Source organism: Cibotium barometz, chromosome 18 (assembly GCF_041138505.1).
Source record: "Cibotium barometz isolate CiBa-2024 chromosome 18, ASM4113850v1, whole genome shotgun sequence".
Classification (NCBI taxonomy): Eukaryota; Viridiplantae; Streptophyta; class Polypodiopsida; order Cyatheales; family Cibotiaceae; genus Cibotium; species Cibotium barometz.
Genome location: NC_141063.1, coordinates 58,731,194 through 58,754,321, shown reverse-complemented (window position 1 = coordinate 58,754,321; position 23,128 = coordinate 58,731,194). Strand labels below are relative to the sequence as shown.

Below are 23,128 nucleotides of genomic sequence, written 5' to 3'. Positions count from 1 at the left end.
TGTTCATGGATATTAAGAATGTCAAGGTCTACCCCAGCTAGTGCTCGCTGGAGCTCCTCTCGAATCCTCTCGGTGCCTTGTTGATAGTAGGCACTGCCACTGGATGTTCGACAAGGTGATCCTTGTGGCTGAAGACTGAGATGGCATCCCGTGGCATTGGCCGCTGCAGCTTTGGGGCTGGTTTTGACGGGGAGTAGTGGCTGTCCACCTGTGGCTTGCGCCGCTCCAAGTACTGCGCTAGGGCCTCCTCTCATGCCTGCTGTGGTGGGATCTTGGGGGGATGAAGGTGCCATTAAGTGCCCTTCTCAGCGATGGAGCTGAGATGGAAGTAGATGCAAAGGTGGGGGCTCTTGCTCTTTGGCGTGAGATGCAGTAGCTCCATCCGGGCCATAGGCCATGCCACTGCAATGGCGTCAGTGATGCGAAGATCCTACAGCATGTGAGAGTGGACAATCGCCTCTGTGGAGGATGGCATCATCCACCCCCTCATCCATCCAGATGGTCCCTCACTGCACAACCAAGGGGAAAGAGACAACTGCAGCTCGGACCTGCTCCGGGGGGTCAGGGGGGTAGTGACTGGTGAAGAGAAAACTTGAGTCTCCACCGGGTCTGAGAAGCTCTGGAAAGGAGTGCCAGCTGGTGATGAAACTGGAGGAGCTGGAGGGGGTGTCACCTGCAAGGATAATGCTAAGGCCTCTAACTCCTGGCTAGAGGACTGCTCAGAAGTAGGGAGTGTGGCAGGAGGGGGAGGTGGCAGAGAAGGGACTTGGGGAGGAGAGGGATCAGGGGGCAAGGGTCAAGAAGCCAAGCGGACCTCCACAATGACCTGCATGTTGGCCGTGGGGTCTACTGGAGAGGATCGTGGGGGTGCCGGTTTGGTTTTGGGGGGGGGGGGGGGGGGGGGGCAGCAGCCTGTGAAGCTGGAGTGGGGCAGGCGGTGGCGCGGAGATAGGCATGTGAGGAGGAAGGAATGGAAACCAAAGTAGGAGGGGCGGGGGATGGAAGAGAAGGGCGGAAGAGGCGGCTGGGATCAAGGAGGAGGGGCGAGGGCGGGATGAGGGCTGGTGGGCAGCGCCTGAAGGAAGGGGGGTAAGCTGAAGCAAGCCACAAAGGGGGAGAAAGTGCGTTGAGGGGGGCAGGCGAAGAGGGGGGGGCACAGCTGCAGATCTCTCTCTCTCTTTCTCTCATGCAGGATTGCCCCCTCTGATTTGAAATGCACATGTGGAATCAGCTTACACTTCTCTAGAGTCTTACTTGTTGATTCAACCTCCTTGTCAATGGGAGCTATGCTCCACTATTTAGTCTGTCATGGTGTCATAACTTTTGATCTCTCCAATTAAGAGTGACTTTTCTCAACATGGTGTCTCATAGCCCAGCTCAGTATAGCTTTAGCATAACATTAATCTGGCTTGACGGTTGTGATCCTCATACACTTTCCTTGGCATGGGTGCTCACAAGTGTTGTTTGTTTGTTGTTTCTAGGTCCATGGCAAGTAATGCTGAAGCAAGGAGATGGATCCTATGTGTGCGTGGCTGAAAGCTCCGACAGGTTTACTTTAGGCCAGGTAGGCAATATATTCACCTTTTGGACTCAATATTTGTGTGTGTGTGTGTGTGTTATGTATGTGGATGTATATCTGCGTGCACAACTTCTCTTGCAAGAATATTCACCTTTTGGACTCAATATTTGTGTGTGTGTGTGTGTGTGTGTGTGTGTGTGTGTTATGTATGTATCGCCTACAGGATTGGACTATCTCCTCTTTTGATTCTTCATGCCATCCCTTGAGGCTATCTGATATTACAGTTGCTGGTCTGTATAAACATTTGTTGCCATTGCCTTGGGTTTCTGAACGGGCAAATCTCTTCTGGCATATGCATCGGTCGTCTTTGTGGTGGAAAAGACGATTTCGATCTCTTTGGCATTCGAAGCTTCCTCTTCGACAACAGCTTTTTTTGTGGCGCGTTCTTTTGGCTGTTATTCCCTCAGGACAGTTTCTGGCACGCAGACATATATCCCCATCCACTTGCCATAGAGGCTCTGCTTCCAGGGAGACAGTCATTCATATTTTCTGGAACTGTCCTTCTTCTCGTCAGTTTTTTCTTCCTATCATCCAGCTTCTGCGGGCTAGATTTCCAAATATGAAATTTGGAAAGTTTTTCTGGCTATTTGGTCTTCATTTGCCCAGACCAGAATTCACTCTTTTCTTCTCATGGGTGCGCTACTGGGCTTTATGGACACTATGGAAAGTTCGCAACCATGGAGTTTTCGGTGATGCGGCTTTTTCTGCTTTTTCTTTCTTTCGGTACTCCCTGCATCAATCTTTCTTCGATTGCATGCAGGTTGACCAAATAGATCATGATGTATATTTGTCTTATATTGACATCTTCAGTTGATGTACTTTGAGACTATCTACTTTGGATAGTCATCTTGTAAATCTAATATACTTATGATTCCACCAAAAAAAAAAAGTGTGTATTATGTATGTAGATGTATATCTGCATGCACAACTTCTCTTCCAAGAAATTAAGAAATAAGTTTGCACTTATTTGGGTAGATAATGTGCTTCCAAACCCTTGACTTTATGGCTCAAATAAGACTCTCTCTCTCTCGAAAATTGTATCACCTCTTGAAGTGATTTATCTAATTCTATCCTACTTCCCACAAATTTGAATTTGATCCTAAGGTTTTTGACTAGCATTACCACACTTTTTTTTGTTAAAACCAATGTTTCTATTAGGTCAAATGTATAGAGAGAGCCCATGAAAGCAACAGAGGTCTCACAAATGCTAAAACAGTGGAAAAGCAAATCCAAATGACACTGATCTAACTGCTATAGGTGATAGCAATCATGTAGAGATTGTCCCAACGATTGACGGACATACTGATACTTGTCAATCGAGGTCGACTAGAAAACGAGTCCATTATGAGCAATCCAAACTGTCAAGAGAGCCCAAAATCACATCCATTGGAAAATGGAGCCATATGTGTAAATCTCTGCTCATATCTATCAGAAATCCAAAAATGTTGAGAGAAACATGTACCTAGAAATTTGGCATTCAAGCATCTAGATAAATGATGCAGGAAACCCTATGTGTCAAGATAGAGCCACAACAAGTGATGAATGATCTTATTCAAGCAAGAACATCTTGGACAATGAACAAAAGCAATCTTTCTTTTTGCCAAAATGCTACCAACAGCAAGTACTCCTACAATAGCATTACCGTGCATACATTTTTTTTTGGGTGAAAACCAATATTTTATCTTGTATTGGAGAACCCTCAAAACGAGAGGCTCTCATTGAAGTACATCTAAAAACAGTGGAAAAACACTTCGTAGTTCTGTTGACCAACATGCTGCAACTCAAAACTATCATGCAATGATTGACGTAATGATCGACTAAAGTAAATATACTTGACGATCCGAGATTGTGCAAACACCTCATAATTACAATCTAGCCATATTGTCCATGCAGCCCCAACCAAAGAAAAGAGCATATTCCTACAATCTGGAAGGATATCTTCCAAACAACCAGAACATTTTCCCAAATGTCACCCCAGGGAATCTCTTATTGTCATATTCGAAGATAGATGATTCAAAAGCTCCCTTGTGTTAGTGCAAAACCATAGCAAATGAACAATACTCTCTATTTGATGATGGCACCGTAGACAATTTGGAGCTGCAATTTTCCGCTTTGCCAAATACTCTCCTACCCTTGGGAGCGTTCCTGTGAGGTATCTCCATAGAAAAATGTTCTGTCTTAAAGGTAATTTGCTTTGCCATATCTTTCCCAAATTACCTTTCCACCAACGTAAGGACTTATTCATGTGCCACATGCGATCTGCATGTCCCTTTATCCCTGGTTGTGGAAGTAGGAATCGATATGCCCTTGCAGCTGTCAATCCATAAATAGTTTCTATAATATAACATGGTCGGCTGTTTTTTAGCAGCCAATCCATCCCGTCTTTGCCCAACCAATATATAGGACATACCCCCATGTTCTACTAGCTGATCAACGATAAGTCTCCATACTGTAGGCATATGCTCACTTACGGTAGTGCTATGTGTGAACAGGGCTTAACCAAGGGCACTTTTTCCCATGTGATTTTTCCCCTTGGACATCAAGTGTAAAAGGACACTCTAACATATAATATTTTGTACATCTATATTATTATTATATGGATGTGGCACACATGCAAGGGTTGACTTGCATTTTGTGGATACCACACTTTTGGCTCTCTCTCTCTCTCTCTCTCTCATTTCTGTGTGAGCTTCTCCATCTTGCACCTTACCCTAATGTGTAGGTTTGTGTGTGTGAGTGTGTGAGTCCAACACCCAACAATTGGTATCAGAGCTGGGAGGTGGGAGCTGCCCCTGAAATTCTGCCACTGGAAGAAAACCTACAGAATTCCGTCGCCGTCCGTCCGACAATTCCGTCCGTCGACTCCGTCTGGCAGTTCCGTCGCCTCCGCCTCCGTCAGCCACTTCCGGCCACCAAAAGCCGGTGGCAATAGTGGAGAGCCCACCACCGCCGCTCAGCTCGCGGGCGGCACCGGCCTCTCTAGCTGGCGGCGATAGCGCAGCCAGATCCACCGCCGCCCAGAAGAGCCTACCGTCCGCCGTCGCTGCTCTGTTCCAGCTAACTGGCCTACGCTGCTCCCTTCCGGACGTCGACTCCCGTGCGTACCCGCCGCCCAGATACGCCTCCCATCCTCGTCGTCCGTCGCTTCTCCGTTCCGGCCGCCCAACGCGCCTGTCGCTGGTCCCTTCCGGACGTCTAGAGCCGTCGCCTGCACGACCTTCGCGCCCAGCGCTCGCCACCGCCTGCACGACCTTCGCCTCTCTGGTGCAGCTCCGATGGCTCCCTGCCGCTCAGACCCCCAGTGGCACCACAGCTCCACCTCAACCTGCGCTTCCTGGCCTGTCCGCTCTGTGCACCACCGCCTCTGCCTGCGATTGCCTGACCTGCCTCCGACTGGTGCGCTTGCCAGGCCCACCTCTGACTGGCACGACACCTGCCCAGCGCCCACCTCTGCATACCAACAAAGCTAGGCTCCACGCCTGCCTTCTTCCCATCGTTAGGTCTAGCCGTGCGCCCGCTGCTCTTACTAATGCTCCACAAACGTCAGCTCTTCCAACAAAGCAACACATCTGGACCTGGACTAACGTCTGCAAGAGAAGTCCCTGCCATCCGTACTACACTCGCCTGCAGGCACTTTCCATGTGAGTGAAAATATGCATTGAAATATTCAAATTTTGCAGACACTTCTGTGCAGGTCAGGTTCAAAGGAAAGTTGCAGGTGCAATTTGGGGGATTTCTCAATTTGAGGCCAAATTGAAAAATTCCAATTTGGGGGTTTTCAAAATTGAGGTCAAAATCAGCAAATTGAACCTCTTTCAGTTGCAAAAATTTGGGGCTTTTGTGAAAATTGGCCAATTAGATGCACATTGAAGCGATTGGAGTGCATAAAAATTGGGGATTTTCAGATTGGAGCATGTAATTGGGCATTATAGCTGTGATTTGTCACGTATGTATACACATTGTGTATAATTGGACAATTTGGTGCAGGTTTACACTTGCTTTGGTTTGCAGGCATACATTTGCACAGGACATTTGGTTGCCCAGGTGCACATTGATGCTTGGTTTGCTTGCAGGTATATTTTGTTGACATGGCACAGAATGCTACAGATGTATTTGGTGTGCTCACCCAGGAGGACAAGTTGGATGGATCTAACTACTCCCTCTGGAGTTTCATGATCCGTAATTTGCTGGTAGCCAAAGGGCTTTGGGACATCGTGTGTGGTGATGACACACGCCCACTTACCATACAGCCAGCCACGCCTCAAAGGGGAGGTGCTCAAAGAGCTCCTGATGTAGAACCTGCTCCCACACAAGAGCAGAAGAGATGGGACTCTAGAGGTGCACATGCCATGTCATTGATAGCCCTTTCAGTGAAAAGGACTATTATTCCGCACATTCGTTCTTGCAAGACATCGAAGCTTGCATGGGACACATTGGAAGCAATGTATCAGGTACGCAACGAGGCAAGAGTTGCCTACTTGAAGAGGCAAATGGATCTTCTTTCTATGGATGAGGGTGACTCCATGGCAGATCATCTCACCAAAGTGAAAGATTTGCAGGAACAATTGCTCAACATTGATGAGGTTATCCCAGACAGACAGATGGTCACCAACACTCTTCATTCTTTACCGCCTTCCTACTTGGGCTTTCACACCTCTCTCAACCTCTCAATGAGAGGAGGTGGTGATCCCGTCACTTTTGAAGAGCTCGTGGGTTTACTCTTGCAGGAAGAGCAAACAAGAGCAAACTTATCGAGCAACCATGGTGGAGACAAGGCATTTACAGCCAAGGATAAAGGTAAAGCAAAGCACATGTAATGCCCGAATCTCCCTTTTTTTGTTCTCCTCAATCATGTCATGAATAATAGTGGGCGTGTGTGGTGTCTTGTGTCTCTTGGTGACCTCTGTCCACTCCTTAACTTCTTTCTTCACTCTTGCAGCCCACACTCATTCAATCTCCCTTTTGGTCTCCACAATGTCCTTGTGAAGCTTCACCTTTAGGTCTGCAATTTCAAAGAGGATGGAGGGACTGATTTCTCCTACTTCCCCTGTATTTCTCCATTCAGCTTGGCAATCTCTTTCTCCATTCCATCTACCTGTCTAGCAAGTTGTTCTTTAATCTTAGCCATCTCCTCTCGTATTTTTGTTATCTCCCGTTCACGGTGATCTTCTTGGATAGTCAAAATTTATTTCAGCAGCCATAGGCAGTCTCTCTCGTAAGCACACCCCGTCCATTTAGTTCTGTACTTGCATTGACCTGGGCATCAATCTTGTCGAGCACTTTTTTCAATTCCCCTTCCAATCCATCCCACCTGCTTGATCTGGTCATTTTTGGCTAGGGCTACTTCTTGCCTTTCTCAAGTTAGGCTTAAGGACACGGGTGAAGCTGGGACCCGGCCCGATGCGCGATGAAGTAAGGGTGGGAGTGGCTTCTAGTTGACGGTTCAAGCATTAGGTCAGGGTTGTGGCACAACCACAATATAGCGGGAGCAAAGGGCATAGGCAAAAATGATGGGCAGAAGCATAGATAGAAAGAGAGAAAGAAAGAAAGAAAGAAAGATATATTAAGTTTATAGACCCAATGGGCCTATGAGACCAAAGTGATACAATAATGTCCATGGCATATCTCATCATGGAATGGAAAATAAAATAGAAACAAAACATAAACATAGCTATCTCACTGGGATGATACAAAACTGTCCATGGAAACTCATCATGGAATACTAGGAACATAGAAACATGAGAGCAGCATCAGCTCCCAATAGATGATATATATATATATATATATATATATATATATATATATATATATATATATATATATATATATATATGTATGTATGTATGTATGTATGTATATATGTATATATATGTATATGTATGTATGTATATATGTATATGTATATATATATGTATATGTATGTATGTATATATGTATATGTATATATATATGTATATGTATGTATGTATATATGTATATGTATATATATATGTATATGTATGTATGTATATATGTATATGTATATATATATGTATATGTATGTATGTATATATGTATATGTATATATATATGTATATGTATGTATGTATATATGTATATGTATATATATATGTATATGTATGTATGTATATATGTATATGTATATATATATGTATATGTATATATATATATATAGAGAGAGAGAGAGAGAGAGAGAGAAAGTTATATAAACGTCTTCAAAAGACCCAGTGGGTCTATGAGCCCAAAAGTGATACAATATAGTGTCCATGTAATCTCATCATGGTACAAGAGAAAACAAAGACAAGCTATGAGCTGGGAATGTCAAATCCGAGCCATATGATACAAAGTGGGACCATCATCATCATACAACCTATGGAGCTATAACCCCTCGGTGGGGGGAGGGGGCCATCAAGGATATTCAGCATGGTGTTAGCCGGTAGAAGGCTCTGGAGATCCGCTGGGCGTGGGAAGGTGGCTTTGTGCCGCTCCAAGATCTCCTCAAGCTGGGGCTGATGTCTATGTTGCTAGCAAGGTCCAGGGAGCCTAGGGCATCGGGCTTGTTGTAGTGCCGTGGCCCGGTCTAGAGTCACACCAGAGTAGGGCCTGGCAAGGGGTCGGGCACTCAAGAATGTGTGGCTCGATGAGGTTGTGGGTATGCCATCCATGGCTGGTGGGCATCGTCTCATGGTTGGAGGAATTGAGTGATGGTCGCCTAGGGCCGGGGTGGATGTCTCCCATGGGGTCTCAACTCCTAATCAGTGAGTCTCTATGGCAATGAAGCTCTAGTAGGAGGCACCACTGATCTGGGTAATCCATGATCCTGGATAAGGGACCAAACCCCTCTTTGAAGAGAGAAAGAAAGAAAGAAAGATATATTAAGTGTCTACTAAAGACCCAATGGGCCTATGTCACGACCCTGTGTTTTTCTCTGGACAATATGCAGATGTGCACGGGGACATGGTGGACAATGTGAATGGCATCAGGTTGGAGTCAAAAAGGGAGCCCATATGTGCACAACCCCAAGTGTGAAGGGGGCAAAGAGATTTTAACTTAAAAGTTTTTAAATTCCTTTAAAATCATTTTTAAAGCCCTTCATTAAAGAAAACGTGGCCCATATGCTATTTTGGGGCCACGTGTGCTTTTTGGGAAAAAGAGGGGCTGGCAGGCAGAAAGGGGCGCCTAACTCTTGTTGAGTGCTGTGCTTTTTCGCTGAGGAGGGCTGGTCGCCTGAAGATCCATTGGCTGGCTTTTTTGTTGGAAAGCAGGCTGCTTGGCTGGGCGCACAGAGCTGCACGCTGAACACTCTCTCTCATGCTCGTGTGAAGGGCGGGGCAGGAGATACAGAGGCTACAGGCGGCTGCAGGACAGCAGGCGCACAGAGCTGGGCGTGCTCTCTCTCTCTCTTTTCCTTGCCAACAGGTGGGCTGGACTACAGGCGCAGCATACAGGAGGGCTGGACTGTGTGTTGGTTGGGTAGTTTTCAGGGCACCTTTTGATAGGAAGATAAAGCGCATGGCTGCAGGCGCTTTTCTATCTTTTTCTTGGTGCAAGAGCGGATGACTGGACTGAACATGCGCTGGTTTTCTCCTGTGCACAGAGACGGCTTCTGGATAGATGAGCACACGTGGGCTGGTTCTCTTTCTCAAGGACCGTAGGCTCTGCAGGCTCTTGATGGTTGCAGAAGGGAAAGTGTTAGGTGGCTGCTGGACTGGCTGTAGGTGGACTGAATAGCCACTGCAGGTATGGGTGTCAACACGTCATGTTCTCTCTCTTTCCCTTGGCAAACGAGCAGATGCAGGCGGTGCGGGACAGACAGTGTGTGCTCTTCTCCTGAGTGGAAAGGGGCTGGCTTCTCTTGACATAAAGGAGGACAGGGGCTGGTTTTTCATGAACATAGACATCATGATGATGGTGTTCAACTGATGGAACTTTCAGCTTCTCTATGCTTTGGTTCGGGACTGTTTTGGGACTGTTTATGGGCTGTTTTTGTTTGGCTGCGAATTCAGCTATGTGCTTGGGTTTTTGGCTGCAAGTACAAGTCATTTGGTTATGTTTCTTGGCATGGGAGTGATGCAAGCTCGCATGGCTGCGTGCTCATGGTGCAGATTGTTTTCTTCCTGCTAGAAAGGAACAGTGGGACCTACAGTTATGGGCATCTCTATGTTGCCAGATGTTTCATGAGGGAACAGGTAACTAGATGTATGGAAACAGGACATAAGTTTCAAAGGGAAACAGGCCTAAGGGTTTCATGTGGAAACAGGTCGTAGGTTTCTCGAGGAAACATGTTTTTGGGTTTCTCCAGGAGATAGGTCACATGCAGGCAGAAGGTACAGGAATGGACACATGTTTGGTACAGCCTTGCTCTACTGATGGCAGGGGACATGGAATCCATGACAGAGATGGATAGTACCCTTGGAAGGTAGAGAGGGTTGGTACAGGTGTGTCGACTGTATGGTATGCTGTGCTGTGATACTCTTTTGAGAGACAGTTTGGGAGTCTGTGTTGTGATGCAGAAGCACTGGATGTGTCAGGGTGTGATGTTGTTCATAGGGTGAGAGGCTATGGATGGTTGTGGCAGCCCTGATAATGGGAGAAAGCTTCTGTATGCAGACTCATTGTGTGGGAGTGTTTTGATGTGAACAATGGCTGGATTTATTTGTGGATGCCGTGTGGACAAGAAGCCAGATACAGGTTCTTTGCAAGCTTTAGGAGTTCTACTGGGACGGTTGAATTGCCAGCCTTATATTGTAATCAAAGCTCTTTTAATTAATTAAAGAAATACCGCAAGGGGCGCCACTGCGATTTGGGGCCAATCGGTGTCCGTGTACTGTTTGCAGGAGTACTCTAGCTCCCCCTGTTTGTTTTCCTTTTCTAGGTCCTCAATGGCGTTTAAGTGTTTTATGTGCGAGTGTTTGTTTCACCGCCCGTCAAGGCCGGTTTTCAGGGTTCCGTTTGCCGGGACACATCGTCGACTTTCTCAAGTGGGCGAGTCCGTGGTTGCTTTGGTCGGGACAATCACCAACTTTCCTAAGGGGGCGAGCTCGTGGTTGTCTCATGAGAGTCACATCAAAAGCTTCAACATGAGGAAAGTGAAAAGGAAGTGCAGGACACAGTGCAGGATTGTGCGTCTTTGCCTATATGAGGTGAAGAGCAAGAGCTAAAGATGAAGCTCAGGAGAAAAGACACCAAGGACAAGAAGTAGTCGGCCAGGAACAAGAAGCAGTTGAAGTGTTATGGTGCAGGAGATGCGTTGAAGGCTATGGCTTTCGACAGTTTGTCACCGGTGGTATCTTCACGGAGGCTTCATGGGTTCGGAAGACAGTTTCTTTCTATGTTAGTGGTGATCTACTATGCTTCATCGAGGACTTGTGCTTATCACTTGGGTGGAGTGCAAGCAGGTTTTGGGTGCCTGAGGATGTATCAGATGAGGCTCAGATGGAAGTGGAGGAACTTGACGAGGTTCTTATTCCCGAGCATATACTGGCACGTAAGGAAAGAAAGGTACAGGGTAAAGTTTCCCGTCGCTATCCTGTGAAGTTCAAGAGCTGTTCACTGATGGATACGAAGTGGATGGAGGAGGTTCACTGATGGATGCGAAGTGGATGGAGGAGGGTGACTTAGCAGATTCACCTCGGGAGTTGCAGCTTTATCTTGGTGCCTATGAGTTGGAGTCGACTCTTGTTACGGCTCATTCAGGTTCAGCAGAGCATAGGTCTGGAGCATTGCCTGATGCTCAAGAGGGGGGTAGCACCTCCGCTCCCTTGTCACAGACAGGCTCAGTTGTCATCTAGGAGTCGCTTGGTGATATCTTTGTATTCACCCAAAGGTACTGAGGCTGACAGTATATCTGCTTATGGGACTTCTATGATATTGTGTTCTAGACACATGAGATGGTAAAGTTGGGTATGGTTCACAGTCGCGCGCACCTGGAACTCTAACTGCAACTATGGATAACTCTATGGAGGACATAAGTCTTGCGAGCAGTCCTAGAGTTGGTTTGGTTCATGGAAATATGGATCGAACTCTATTTGTGCATGTATGCATACACTTTTTGAGGTAGAGGTATTTTTGTATTCTGGTGCCATTGGATCCTGGTACCATTGAGAATACATTGGGAAATACTCTGCATTGTGTTGAGTGCTGCATGTATGTTGGTATGATACATCAAGTACTTTATTATGTGCATGGATGCACCACTGGGTGTGACTCCTGCGGGATGGCCATGAGACATATGTGGGAAAGTACTTACTGGATGTAGTGTGCATTGAGTGCTTTCATATGCTCATGTTTTACCTTCAGTCGTGGGTCCTGCGGGATGCCCATGGGCGTAAGGCTTGCGAGCAGCCCTTAGACTGTTACTTTGGAGTAGGTGGAGCATCTTGAGGAGCATATTGTTTGCGAATGCATATGTGTCATGCATATGTTTGTCATATGTAGAATGATGCATGGTTTTGTTTTTGGCTAACACAGTTAACGTGTTTCCATTTGGTTTTAGACTTTTGCTGTAGGTTCTGAAGGAACAAGCAAGAGGACAGTGTGTCTTATTGTGCAGGATGATTATTTTATCACCGAGATGCATTGGAAGGCCATTGTTTTTGCCATATAGGGTGTCTTTGCTCATAAGATGCCTTACTGTGCCATTGAGTGCAATCAAGGACGCTTGCCATTTTTCAAGAGGGGAGTATGTCACGACCCTGTGTTTTTCTCTGGACAATATGCAGATGTGCACGGGGACATGGTGGACAGTGTGAATGGCATCAGGTTGGAGTCAAAAAGGGAGCCCATATGTGGACAACCCCAAGTGTGAAGGGGGGCAAAGAGATTTTAACTTAAAAGGTTTTAAAAACCTTTAAAATCATTTTTAAAGCCCTTCATTAAAGAAAACGTGGCCCATATGCTATTTTGGGGCCACGTGTGCTTTTTGGGAAAAAGAGGGGCTGGCAGGCAGAAAGGGGCGCCTAACTCTTGTTGAGTGCTGTGCTTTTTCGCTGAGGAGGGCTGGTCGCCTGAAGATCCATGGGCTGGCTTTTTCGTTGGAAAGCAGGCTGCTTGGCTGGGCGCACAGAGCTGCACGCTGAACACTCTCTCTCATGCTCGTGTGAAGGGCGGGGCAGGAGATACAGAGGCTACAGGCGGCTGCAGGACAGCAGGCGCACAGAGCTGGGCGTGCTCTCTCTCTCTTTTCCTTGCCAACAGGTTGGCTGGACTACAGGCGCAGCATACAGGAGGGCTGGACTGTGTGTTGCTTGGGCAGTTTTCAGGGCACCTTTTGATAGGAGATAAAGCGCATGGCTGCAGGCGCTTTTCTATCTTTTTCTTGGTGCAAGAGCGGATGACTGGACTGAACATGCGCTGGTTTTCTCCTGTGCACAGAGACGGCTTCTGGATAGATGAGCACACGTGGGCTGGTTCTCTTTCTCAAGGACCGTAGGCTCTGCAGGCTCTTGATGGTTGCAGAAGGGAACGTGTTAGGTGGCTGCTGGACTGGCTGCAGGTGGACTGAATAGCCACTGCAGGTATGGGTGTCAGCACGTCATGTTCTCTCTCTTTCCCTTGGCAAACAAGCAGATGCAGGCGGTGCGGGACAGACAGTGTGTGCTCTTCTCCTGAGTGGAAAGGGGCTGGCTTCTCTTGACATAAAGGAGGACAGGGGCTGGTTTTTCATGAACATAGACATCATGATGATGGTGTTCAACTGATGGAACTTTCAGCTTCTCTATGCTTTGGTTCAAGACTGTTTTGGGACTGTTTATGGGCTGTTTTTGTTTGGCTGCAAATTCAGCTATGTGCTTGGGTTTTTGGCTGCAAGTACAGGTCATTTGGTTATGTTTCTTGGCATGGGAGTGATGCAAGCTCGCATGGCTGCGTGCTCATGGTGCAGATTGTTTTCTTCCTGCTAGAAAGGAACAGTGGGACCTACAGTTATGGGCATCTCTATGTTGCCAGATGTTTCATGAGGGAACAGGTAACTAGATGTATGGAAACAGGACATAAGTTTCAAAGGGAAACAGGCCTAAGGGTTTCATGTGGAAACAGGTCGTAGGTTTCTCGAGGAAACATGTTTTTGGGTTTCTCCAGGAGATAGGTCACATGCAGGCAGAAGGTACAGGAATGGACACATGTTTGGTATAGCCTTGCTCTACTGATTGGGCAGGGGACATGGAATCCATGACAGAGATGGATAGTACCCTTGGAAGGTAGAGAGGGTTGGTACAGGTGTGTCGACTGTATGGTATGCTGTGCTGTGATACTCTTTTGAGAGACAGTTTGGGAGTCTGTGTTGTGATGCAGAAGCACTGGATGTGTCAGGGTGTGATGCTGTTCATAGGGTGAGAGGCTATGGATGGTTGTGGCAGCCCTGATAATGGGAGAAAGCTTCTGTATGCAGACTCATTGTGTGGGAGTGTTTTGATGTGAACAATGGCTGGATTTATTTGTGGATGCCGTGTGGACAAGAAGCCAGATGCAGGTTCTTTGCAGGCTTTAGGAGTTCTACTGGGACGGCTGAATTGCCAGCCTTATATTGTAATCAAAGCTCTTTTAATCAATTAAAGAAATACCGCAAGGGGCGCCACTGCGATTTGGGGCCAATCGGTGTCCGTGTACTGTTTGCAGGAGTACTCTAGCTCCCCCTGTTTGTTTTCCTTTTCTAGGTCCTCAATGGCGTTGAAGTGTTTTATGTGCGAGTGTTTGTTTCACCGCCCGTCAAGGCCGGTTTTCAGCCTATGAGACCAAAGTGATACAATAATGTCCATGGCATATCTCATCATGGAATGGAAAATAAAACAGAAAGAAAACATAAGCATAGCTATCTCACTGGGGTGATACAAAACTGTCCATGGAAACTCATCATGGAATACTAAGAACATAAAAACATGGGAGCACCATCAGCTCCGAGTAGATGGTATACCACTCTCCAACATGTCAAGCATGGGGCTGATGAGTATGGCCGAGAGGTCTCCCTCAGCTATGTCACGTGGAAAGGTAGCTCGATGGCGGTGGAGCATGTCCTGGATCTGGAGCTGATGAGGTGATCGTGGCCGGGGGGGGGGGGGGGGGGGGGGGGGGGGGGGGTTCGAGGGCGCGGGCACACTAGAGTGCAGAGGCTCGGTCCAAGGTAACTCCTCTCAGGCGAGGTAGGTCTAGAGCAGCTCGTGGAGGGTCCACAAGCTCCACTATGTCGGTGTCCTCCACCTCCTGGGTCCAGAAGAAACTGGTGATGGTTGGCTGGCAAGGGAGGGAGCGGGGTGGCTGGGGCCGAGGCTCTCTCAAGAAGGTGTCCCTTTGTCTGCGGAGCTCAAGCAGGAAGAGGCCCAGGCAACGCTAGTCCTGGAAGTCAATGATCCTGGAGAGTGGACCGAATCCCTCACGAAATAGACAGTGAAACCTCCCGCGGATCTCATAGTATACTGGGCAGCGGCATATGTAATGCTCCTTCGTCTCAACCTCTGTGTGGCATAGTCGGCAGATCCTCTCCTCTCTGGGTGTCCGTATGAGCTTCCCAGCGTTGAAGATGCGCTCAGCTCTACCTATCTCCACTCTGAGGCAGTGGGATGAAACCCGTATCTGGCCAATCGCAATCCGCATGGCATGGGACATGTGAACACTCAAGTAGCCCGGCTGCTAAATGAATCCATCCTCAGTGAGTGTGAGGAAGTGATCTCTGTAGAAGTGCATCTTCGGGGGGAGCTCTGGAGGTGTGATCCATGTTCAATGTGTGTAAAGGCTGAGAAGATCTGACCGGATAACCCGGTTTGTATCCTCATGAGACAGCCAGAGAAAAGGGGAGTCCAAACTGTACTGAAGGGGGGGTAGGCAGTCCATGAAGAGCCCATATATTGAGAACCAAGTGGAAACTAGTGCATACCATACTCCAGAGTGCCCCTCAAGTGCTAGCTGTCTGGAGGACTCCAAGGCAAGCCTCGGGTACTTGTGGGGATCCATGTGACTGATGCGATGGAGGTATGTGACTGTCTGGAAGAGTGTCTCCACTACCATCGGGACTGCAGCAAACTCTGCTTGGATAATCTGGTGTGGGACTGATGGTTTGCTGCAGATCATACAGGAGAACATCATGACCCAGGGCCTCTCAACTCGCTGCCAATCCTCATTGGATAAATCTAGCCCCCAGAAAGCTGCTCCATACATCAAGGCTGGTGTGACGAGGGTGTCAAAAAGCCAACCCTTCATCCTGGGCTCCTGGAAATTTGCCTGGAAGCACTGCTGCTCAAGAAAGCTCAAGGCTGCATATCCCCGTGTCACTCTGGCATGTGCTGCGGGAAGCATGGTAAAGCATGGGCCATTGAAAGTTACACCAAGGTAGACATAGGATGAGACAACCTCCACAGGATCCCCTCTATATGTGAAGCTCAATCTAGATGTGAAGGGGCAAGAGGTATTGAAGACCATTACCTTAGTTTTACCTGTTGGAAGGTTGGCAATTTCGAGCGTGTGATCTATGGCTAGAAGGTTCCTTGGATTATCCCATAAGTGGAAGCATGGGAAGTTGAAGAGCCATATATAGGCTAGAGTGGCACCTTGTCATAGTCATCTCCTCCGACCGGTGTCTTGGGAGGCAGCTCACCGGGAGATGGGAGCGCGGTGGAGGGATGCTACAGTGCCCGTTGGGGGTGTTTGTGGAGCTCGATGGTGATGCGTCTCCTACGTGCGTTAGTCTTCCGCTGCGCATTCTGACATGGTATCAGAGCCCGGGCGTGTGTGGTCCTGGGCGACCTCCTCGCGCCTCGGTGGCTTGCGGAGCTCGAATCGAGGGAGGGTGTTGGAAGGTTGGCGATTTCGAGCATGTGATCTATGGCTAGAAGGTGCCTTGGATTATCCCATAAGTGGAAGCATGGGAAGTTGAAGAGCCATATATAGGCTAGAGTGGCACCTTGTCATAGTCATCTCCTCCAGCTGGTGTTTTGGGAGGCAGCTCACCGGGAGATGGGAGCCCGGTGAAAGGATGCTGCAATGCCCGTTGGGGGTGTTCGTGGAGCTCGATATTGATGCGTCTCCTATGTGCGTTAGTCTTCCGCTGCGCATTCTGACATTACCAAGGTTAACAAAGAGGTCCCACTGAGTGCAAAAGTCATGTAAGGCATCCAACTGTCTCTGAAGCCCTTCGGTTGAGTCTAAGAGGAGGACGATGTCATCTGCATTAAGTAGTATGGGAATCAATATGCTTGCCAGTGTAGGACCAGCCCCGCCTAATCCATAAATGAAGCTCGAGATCTCATCAATGTAGGGGCCGAAAAGAGAGGGTGATAGAGGGCAGCCCTATTTCACCCCAATAGTGCTGGAAATCTCCTGTGATGAACCTCTTGGGGCTCTCACTCATCCGGTGATGGACTCATAGAGGGCAATGGTGCTCCAAACCATGTCAGATGGGACTCCAATCTCCTATAGACAGTGTAGGAGGCGGGCTCGGGGTACAATATCAAAAGCTTTGCGGAAATGCACAAAGCAGCAGTAAATCCTCTGATGTCGTGCTCTACCCTCCTCGATGATGGCACAGAGGGTGAAGATGTGGTCAAGGGTAAAGTAGCTCCTCCGAAAGCCAGCCTGTCCTGAGGCTCTGCATCCCTAGCTCTCTGCAAATGAAGTGAGCTCCGCCTCTAGCACTGATCCATACAGTTTGGCCAATGTGTGGCCAATCATGATCGTCCTGTAGTTGTTAGGATCAAGTGGATCTCCGGCTTTGAGGATGGGGGTGATGGTGTTGGTGGACCAAGAGGGTGGAAATCCTTCACAAAGGGCTCTATTGAACATGTAGGCTAGTAGGGGCACCAGGGTATCATGGGCATGCGAGATGTACTCGGCAGTGAGTCCCTCATGATCTTGGGCTCGCCCATTGTGTAGTCTACGAATGGCCTTGAGGACCATGCCCTTTGTGAAGAAGGTGGAGGTGGGTGGGCGGGGATCTGGTGGTGGGGGTAGGGGTGGCTGATGGGGGATATGATATAGGGAGCGTACATAGGAGTGCCATGTGTTCGGGCAGGTGATAGGTGTGGGAGGGCGATGTTCTCGGAGTTTCCTCCAAGCCTCTTTGCAGTTCAGCCCTAAGAAAAGTCGGTATAACTCATCCTCTTTCCGAGCATAGAACTCCTGTTTCTTGCGTTGGGTGAGCCGTTGAGAAATCAGTTGCACTTGACGCTTCGTCATTTGCCCAATCCGTACCTCATGCTTAAGACGGGAGCATGTGGCCCGACATTCTTCATCATACCAACAGTTCTGGGGCATGGAAGTGCAAGGTGGCTTGGCGGTAGATCGCCGCATGCAGATGAAAGAAGCAGTGGCAGATGTGTGGAGTATGGTGGTGAGTTGTGTTGTGAGGGTGGATATGGGGACAGTAGGTTCCACATCCTAGAGTTGGCGGTAGATGTGGTTGGAGTAAACAAGGTCAAGCTCGTGATCAAAAAGGACCTGAGTGTAATGTGAGATGGGGGGGGGGGGTGGAGGGACGGGTGGTGTGCAAGTAAGAGTGAAAGAGAGGTAGGCATGGTCAGCTTCAAAAGGGGGTGGCGGAATGGAGAAGTCGGGGATAAGGTGTGCCAAAGCCAGAGATCCCATAAGGTAGTCATCTTGCCTAGTCATCTTCTTTCATTTTAAATCAAACAAACTTCATCTTCTTTTATTAAGAGAGCTTAAGTTATTTGCAAACTTAACAAGAAAGTGCAAAGCTTCAGTATTAGAGTCAATAAATGTAATCTTAAACCATCAACACAATCAGGCACAACATAGACTGTGATATGGGTTATGTCATGCCTATGTTGTCAAGAGTAACTCAAAATGCATGAACAAATGCTTTCGTGCTCACCCACGGGCAGTGACATGGATTTGTGACTTCTTGAGACTCTCTGAGGATGGATTCAAGGAGATCCCGGGATACATACTGTGACTGGCCAGCTCAGGGTATCCTCCCACTGCCTCGGAGTAGAGACTAGCAGAGCCGAGAATATCCTATAGGACGAGAGTATTTTCACAGTATGCACCACGGGAGGGTAGAGGATGAGGCCCTTTATATGCTTAGCTGTTTGGCTTACTACAAGATTCGGGGAAGATTCCATTCCCTTTTTCGAGAGGGATTCCGGTCACTCACATGAGTGATATAGTATGAGGATCAGAGATGCCTAGGCATGTACTTGACTGTGCTCAGAAGACACAGGGATGGAGAGTTGAGGCAGCATGCTGAGAGGCCCAGCCCAGACACCTCCCAAAGTGCCATCACACATTTCTTTTTGTGATACATGCATCCACATCAGAGTCCACCACCCATACTAGTGCCTCTGCTCCGACTTTAGAGCCCACCAGCCATACCTGTGCTCTGGCTCTACGCCCGAGAGGAGTTCTTAGGAAGAGAGCTCGGTACATTCTTTGAGCTAGATGCCCTCGACTCAGGACATCTCGACCCTCCACCACACAGATAGATCTGGGAGGTTCTCCGCTGAGATGACGTGCTCCTGTCACAGAGGTCTGACCCTCTTTCTGCCCTTAGATTGGTACTGGCTGAGGTGGGATTATAGGATAATGATCTGCTATCTGGATGTATACACACGGTGTTTTCATTTCCTTTTCAGTTCTTCCATGGCTCAGTATAATATCCATGCTACCGTTGTATTACGTATGGTCTCATAGGCCTCGGGGTCTTCCGCCGACACTAATATAACTCTCTCTCTCTCTCTCTCTAGTAGCCCTAGTACTCCATCCACACCCTCTCGTTTGTACACCACCATTGAGTCCCCTATGGTCGTGTTGTCATACTTGTACATTTTATTCTCACTCCACATTTTCTTCTTGATGACTGGAGGAACATCATTGTACTGCTTGTTTGTCTCATAGGCCAATTTTGGCCTTTTGCAGACGTTAATATATCATTTCATTTTCTCTCTCTCTACACAGATGATAATTTTGTCATCTTGTTTCCTTTTAGAACTAAGCATATTCTTTATGGCTAATGAATTCTCATTTAGAATGCATAATTGTGTTTCTTTAAGACAAAGGAGGAGCTTTTGACAGCACTTGGTTTGCAAGAAGAAGAGGGAAGCACTATGGCCTTCCTAAGACGAGGTTATAAGGTATGTGCCAATCATGAAGTTCAATCCCTCAAGCTGTTGCTGTCGTACTTTATCAAAGGTATGGTTCTTGTTTTTTGAAAAGGCCAATGAGTACCCACTGAAGTGCATCACTGCCTGCTCAGAATTCTACATGGTGGGAAGACGATGAAGAATTGGGAAAATCGACGTCTTGGAGAAGCTGAATTGAGGCTAGGATTTAATCTATTTCATTGTTCTTTCAGCTCAAGCTGCCAATTATTCAGATTAAAATATGGTTTAATTGTAGAATAATGTGCTTGTGTACACCACAGAGGGTCCTACACTGAAAGCTTGTGTTTGTGGCCACGATTTACTCACATTGTTTTGTAAAGCTATTTTTAGCTTTAATACATACAAACTTGTATTCCTTTCCAAGGTTACTAGCGGGTAAGAAATCTAATTACCATCTGCATAGAGAAGGCGACTATATTTGGTATTACCCTGATAATGTCAACCATGGCATACTTCAGAGAAACATCCATGCAATCTTTCATGTACAAAATCCTTCTTAGAAATGGATAGGGTCAGGTTAGAATTTGTCGTTGGATATCAATGCTAGAAACCCTGGGATGAGGACAGTCTAAATTCCTAGCTCCACAACAGAGGAAAGAGAGACTGTTGATTACATGAGTATATAATAGGTTATAATAAACAGAAAAAATGGAACTTGGCTTGGTGGTCTATGCAATGTGGGAAATGTATAGATGGGATGAGGGAGCATACTGGATTTGCCTTGTCTATTGAAAGAACTACATGGATGAAGTTCAGACTTTCTCTAACTTTTTACAAAACTAGCTTGGAAGGTGCCTCTCTCTCTCTCTCTCTCTCTCTCTCTCTCTCTCTCTCTCTCTACATACATGTCCCATTTATCTCCACGCCACGAGGATCTCCATTGGTCAGTTGAGGGTCTCGTCACATCACCTTTGGATTGAGATAGAGAGTAGAGAGCAACCCACGGGATAGACAGTTATGTAGCACAGGGGACACAGTTTGAGGAGCATTACATACTTAGATGCCTAGGCTACTATGAGGTATGTAAGCAACCCAAAAACCGCATAGACGTATCGTTGACTTTTTTAGCCTCCACCAAACGAGCCCCCCTGGTTGACTCTCAACCCATGTGAGATCTTCTCGGGACAAACTGACCATGATAGGGCTAGAGAGAGCACATGTCTTCTAAACGCCCTCAATCCTGGAGACCTAGGCCCTCCACGTGTCAAATCGAGATTCGGGACTTGCTTCAATGACATAGAGAGGCACTCCTAGTAGTAATAAACATGGAGGCCACATACTCGGTCCATGACGCGGATGTCACATTATGCATGCTCTTATTCCATTATTTTGTATTTAAGGGTCTAGGTAGTATGTTGGCCTTGCATTTGTTGAAAGATCTATATGATCTAACATTCGTGTGTTAGTGTGTATCCATGGTTAGACATTTGGGATATCTTATGGGATGGAATCTTTCACTTTGTGGTGCTATAGTTTTAGTGTTGTAAATACTTATGATTAAATTGGAATATTGAAAATTATCTACTTGGCCACTATATGTCAGATCAAGAATAGTTCAATCAATTTTGATGGCTCACATTCAGTTTTTTTGGCCTATTATGGCGTGGTCTAAAAATCAATTCTTTTGTTTTATGACCAAAAGCATTGAATCTTTTGGCAAAATTTCCATTATAAGAAAGCTTTGCGTCTCCTTAAGTATGAGTTCATATGCTCTCCGAAAATGCCTGGAGGAGAGCTTAACATTTTGAATATCCATTATCATGTTCTTGCATGCAAAACCACTCTGCTTTTGACTTTTCTTGCACAGCAATAGCCCTAGATGCTTATGATTGCAACTCTTTACTTTAGTGTGAACACATGCATTTGGAAAATGATAGCTAATTCTTTGGGAACTTTTATTTGGCTATGTGGGGGTAAGATTTGTGGATGCCCTTATATCTCTAGTCTCCTTGCAAACCAAAAGTTTGTTCTATAATATATTCGGTGGTCGGGTAGATCTCTTGAGATTGGCAATACTTTGAGACAAGAAAGTGTCTGGAGCCATGCATTCCCTTCTCCGATGGCCCTCCTTCCCTAAGGCAAGCTTTACAAAAGGCATTCGGGTTTGTTAAGATGTTGATGCTGAAGGAAATGTTATGTCCTTTCCTCGAGCTCATAGTCATTGGTAGTTGGGTATGCACTACATACATTTATGGTGAATGATACACAAGCAATTACAGCCTTTTACTCCTTTTACGGTTGTTCTAGATAGTGAAAGGACAAAGGATTGTATTTCCCATGAGGCATATCTTGGACCTTATCCTAGTCTCTCTTTCTCTCAAGTCTCGGTTGCTTTAATATACATGTTAATTATCTATGCCTTGGTTTGTCAATTGAGTTAATAAGATTTGACTCCTCACTAAGACAGCACATTGGTGGAACAAAATTTGAAGAAAATTTGGCATAGTAAATTTTCACTCACATCTAGATTATTTTTATGGCGATTCTTGTCAGGAGTGCTCCTAATTGAAGAATTTCTTGAAAAAAGACACACGCGGGCTACGAAATGCCCTTCTTGTCTTTGCATAAAGAAAACAATGATGCATCTTCTTTGGTCTTGTCTAGAGACCAAACGTTTCTTTTTGCAAATTTTACGCTCTTAAACTCAAATTCCTAGGGTATTCCTTCTCTAGATTTTTTTGGCTTTTTGGTTAGCCTTCTAGATTGGATCATGCATGGCCCTTTCTAATCTAGATTAGATATTGGGCTTTGTGGACAATATGGCATGCAAGAAATCAATTGGTTTTTTATTCCATAAGGATTGCACATTATCACTACTATTGTCAATCCTTGCGTTAGTATTTGTTTGACAACATCTATCTGCATTGGATCCATGATGGCCAGTTGGCTTTGTTTTTTCACTATTTTCAAACTTGAGTGTTCTTCAAGAAGTTTGCTTCAATTTTGAGGTCTTCTTTATTTGTACAGTGAAGTAATGGAACATAACTTTTTACTAAAAAGAAAAAATTAGTGTGTATCCATGTGTGGGACACATTAGTGTATGTGAACCTTAGTCAATGGATAATGATGGTTTTATTGCCCCGAAAAAGAATTTTAAGGGCATTTGTACAAAACCCGCAATTGGACCCAGACTCAAGAGAACGTAGCTCACAATGTGGATTCCTTGGTAGCTAATGTTCTCAATGTAAAAACGAATCATGCTGCTAATGGAGTCTCATGTAATTGGTTTAAGCTGGAGGTACTCATCTTTGATAAGCATAATGTTGTTTTGAATGTATTGTGGGATTCGGGGAGATCTGTGCATATGGATGAGAGTTAAATCCTCTCATTTCTCTGTCATGTACATAAGATGCCTCCAATAAAGTGTCACTTATAATGTACAAGGGATTTGCAATCCTCATAAATGGAGATGTTAATGGAGTTTGTTTGCAAGAACACAATCAGC

The 23,128-nt window shown here is 46.4% G+C and overlaps 1 protein-coding gene across 3 annotated transcripts in view; it reads left to right on the top strand.

Annotated features, from left to right (window-relative positions):
• The window catches only part of LPA3 (Low PSII Accumulation 3), a 147,666-nt gene extending 127,627 nt beyond the window's left edge, over window positions 1-20,039 (top strand). For 2 of the 3 annotated variants that reach the window (XM_086812805.1, XM_086812803.1), the window contains 3 exons: window positions 1,482-1,564; window positions 19,573-19,653; window positions 19,736-20,039. In XM_086812805.1, the coding sequence (XP_086668931.1) occupies window positions 1,482-1,564; window positions 19,573-19,653; window positions 19,736-19,801 (230 nt within the window). In that variant the 3' untranslated portion in view covers window positions 19,802-20,039. The remainder of the gene's footprint in view (window positions 1-1,481; window positions 1,565-19,572; window positions 19,654-19,735) is intronic. The other variant, XM_086812804.1, reaches the window with a different exon arrangement.
• Window positions 20,040-23,128: the final 3,089 nt, after the last annotated feature.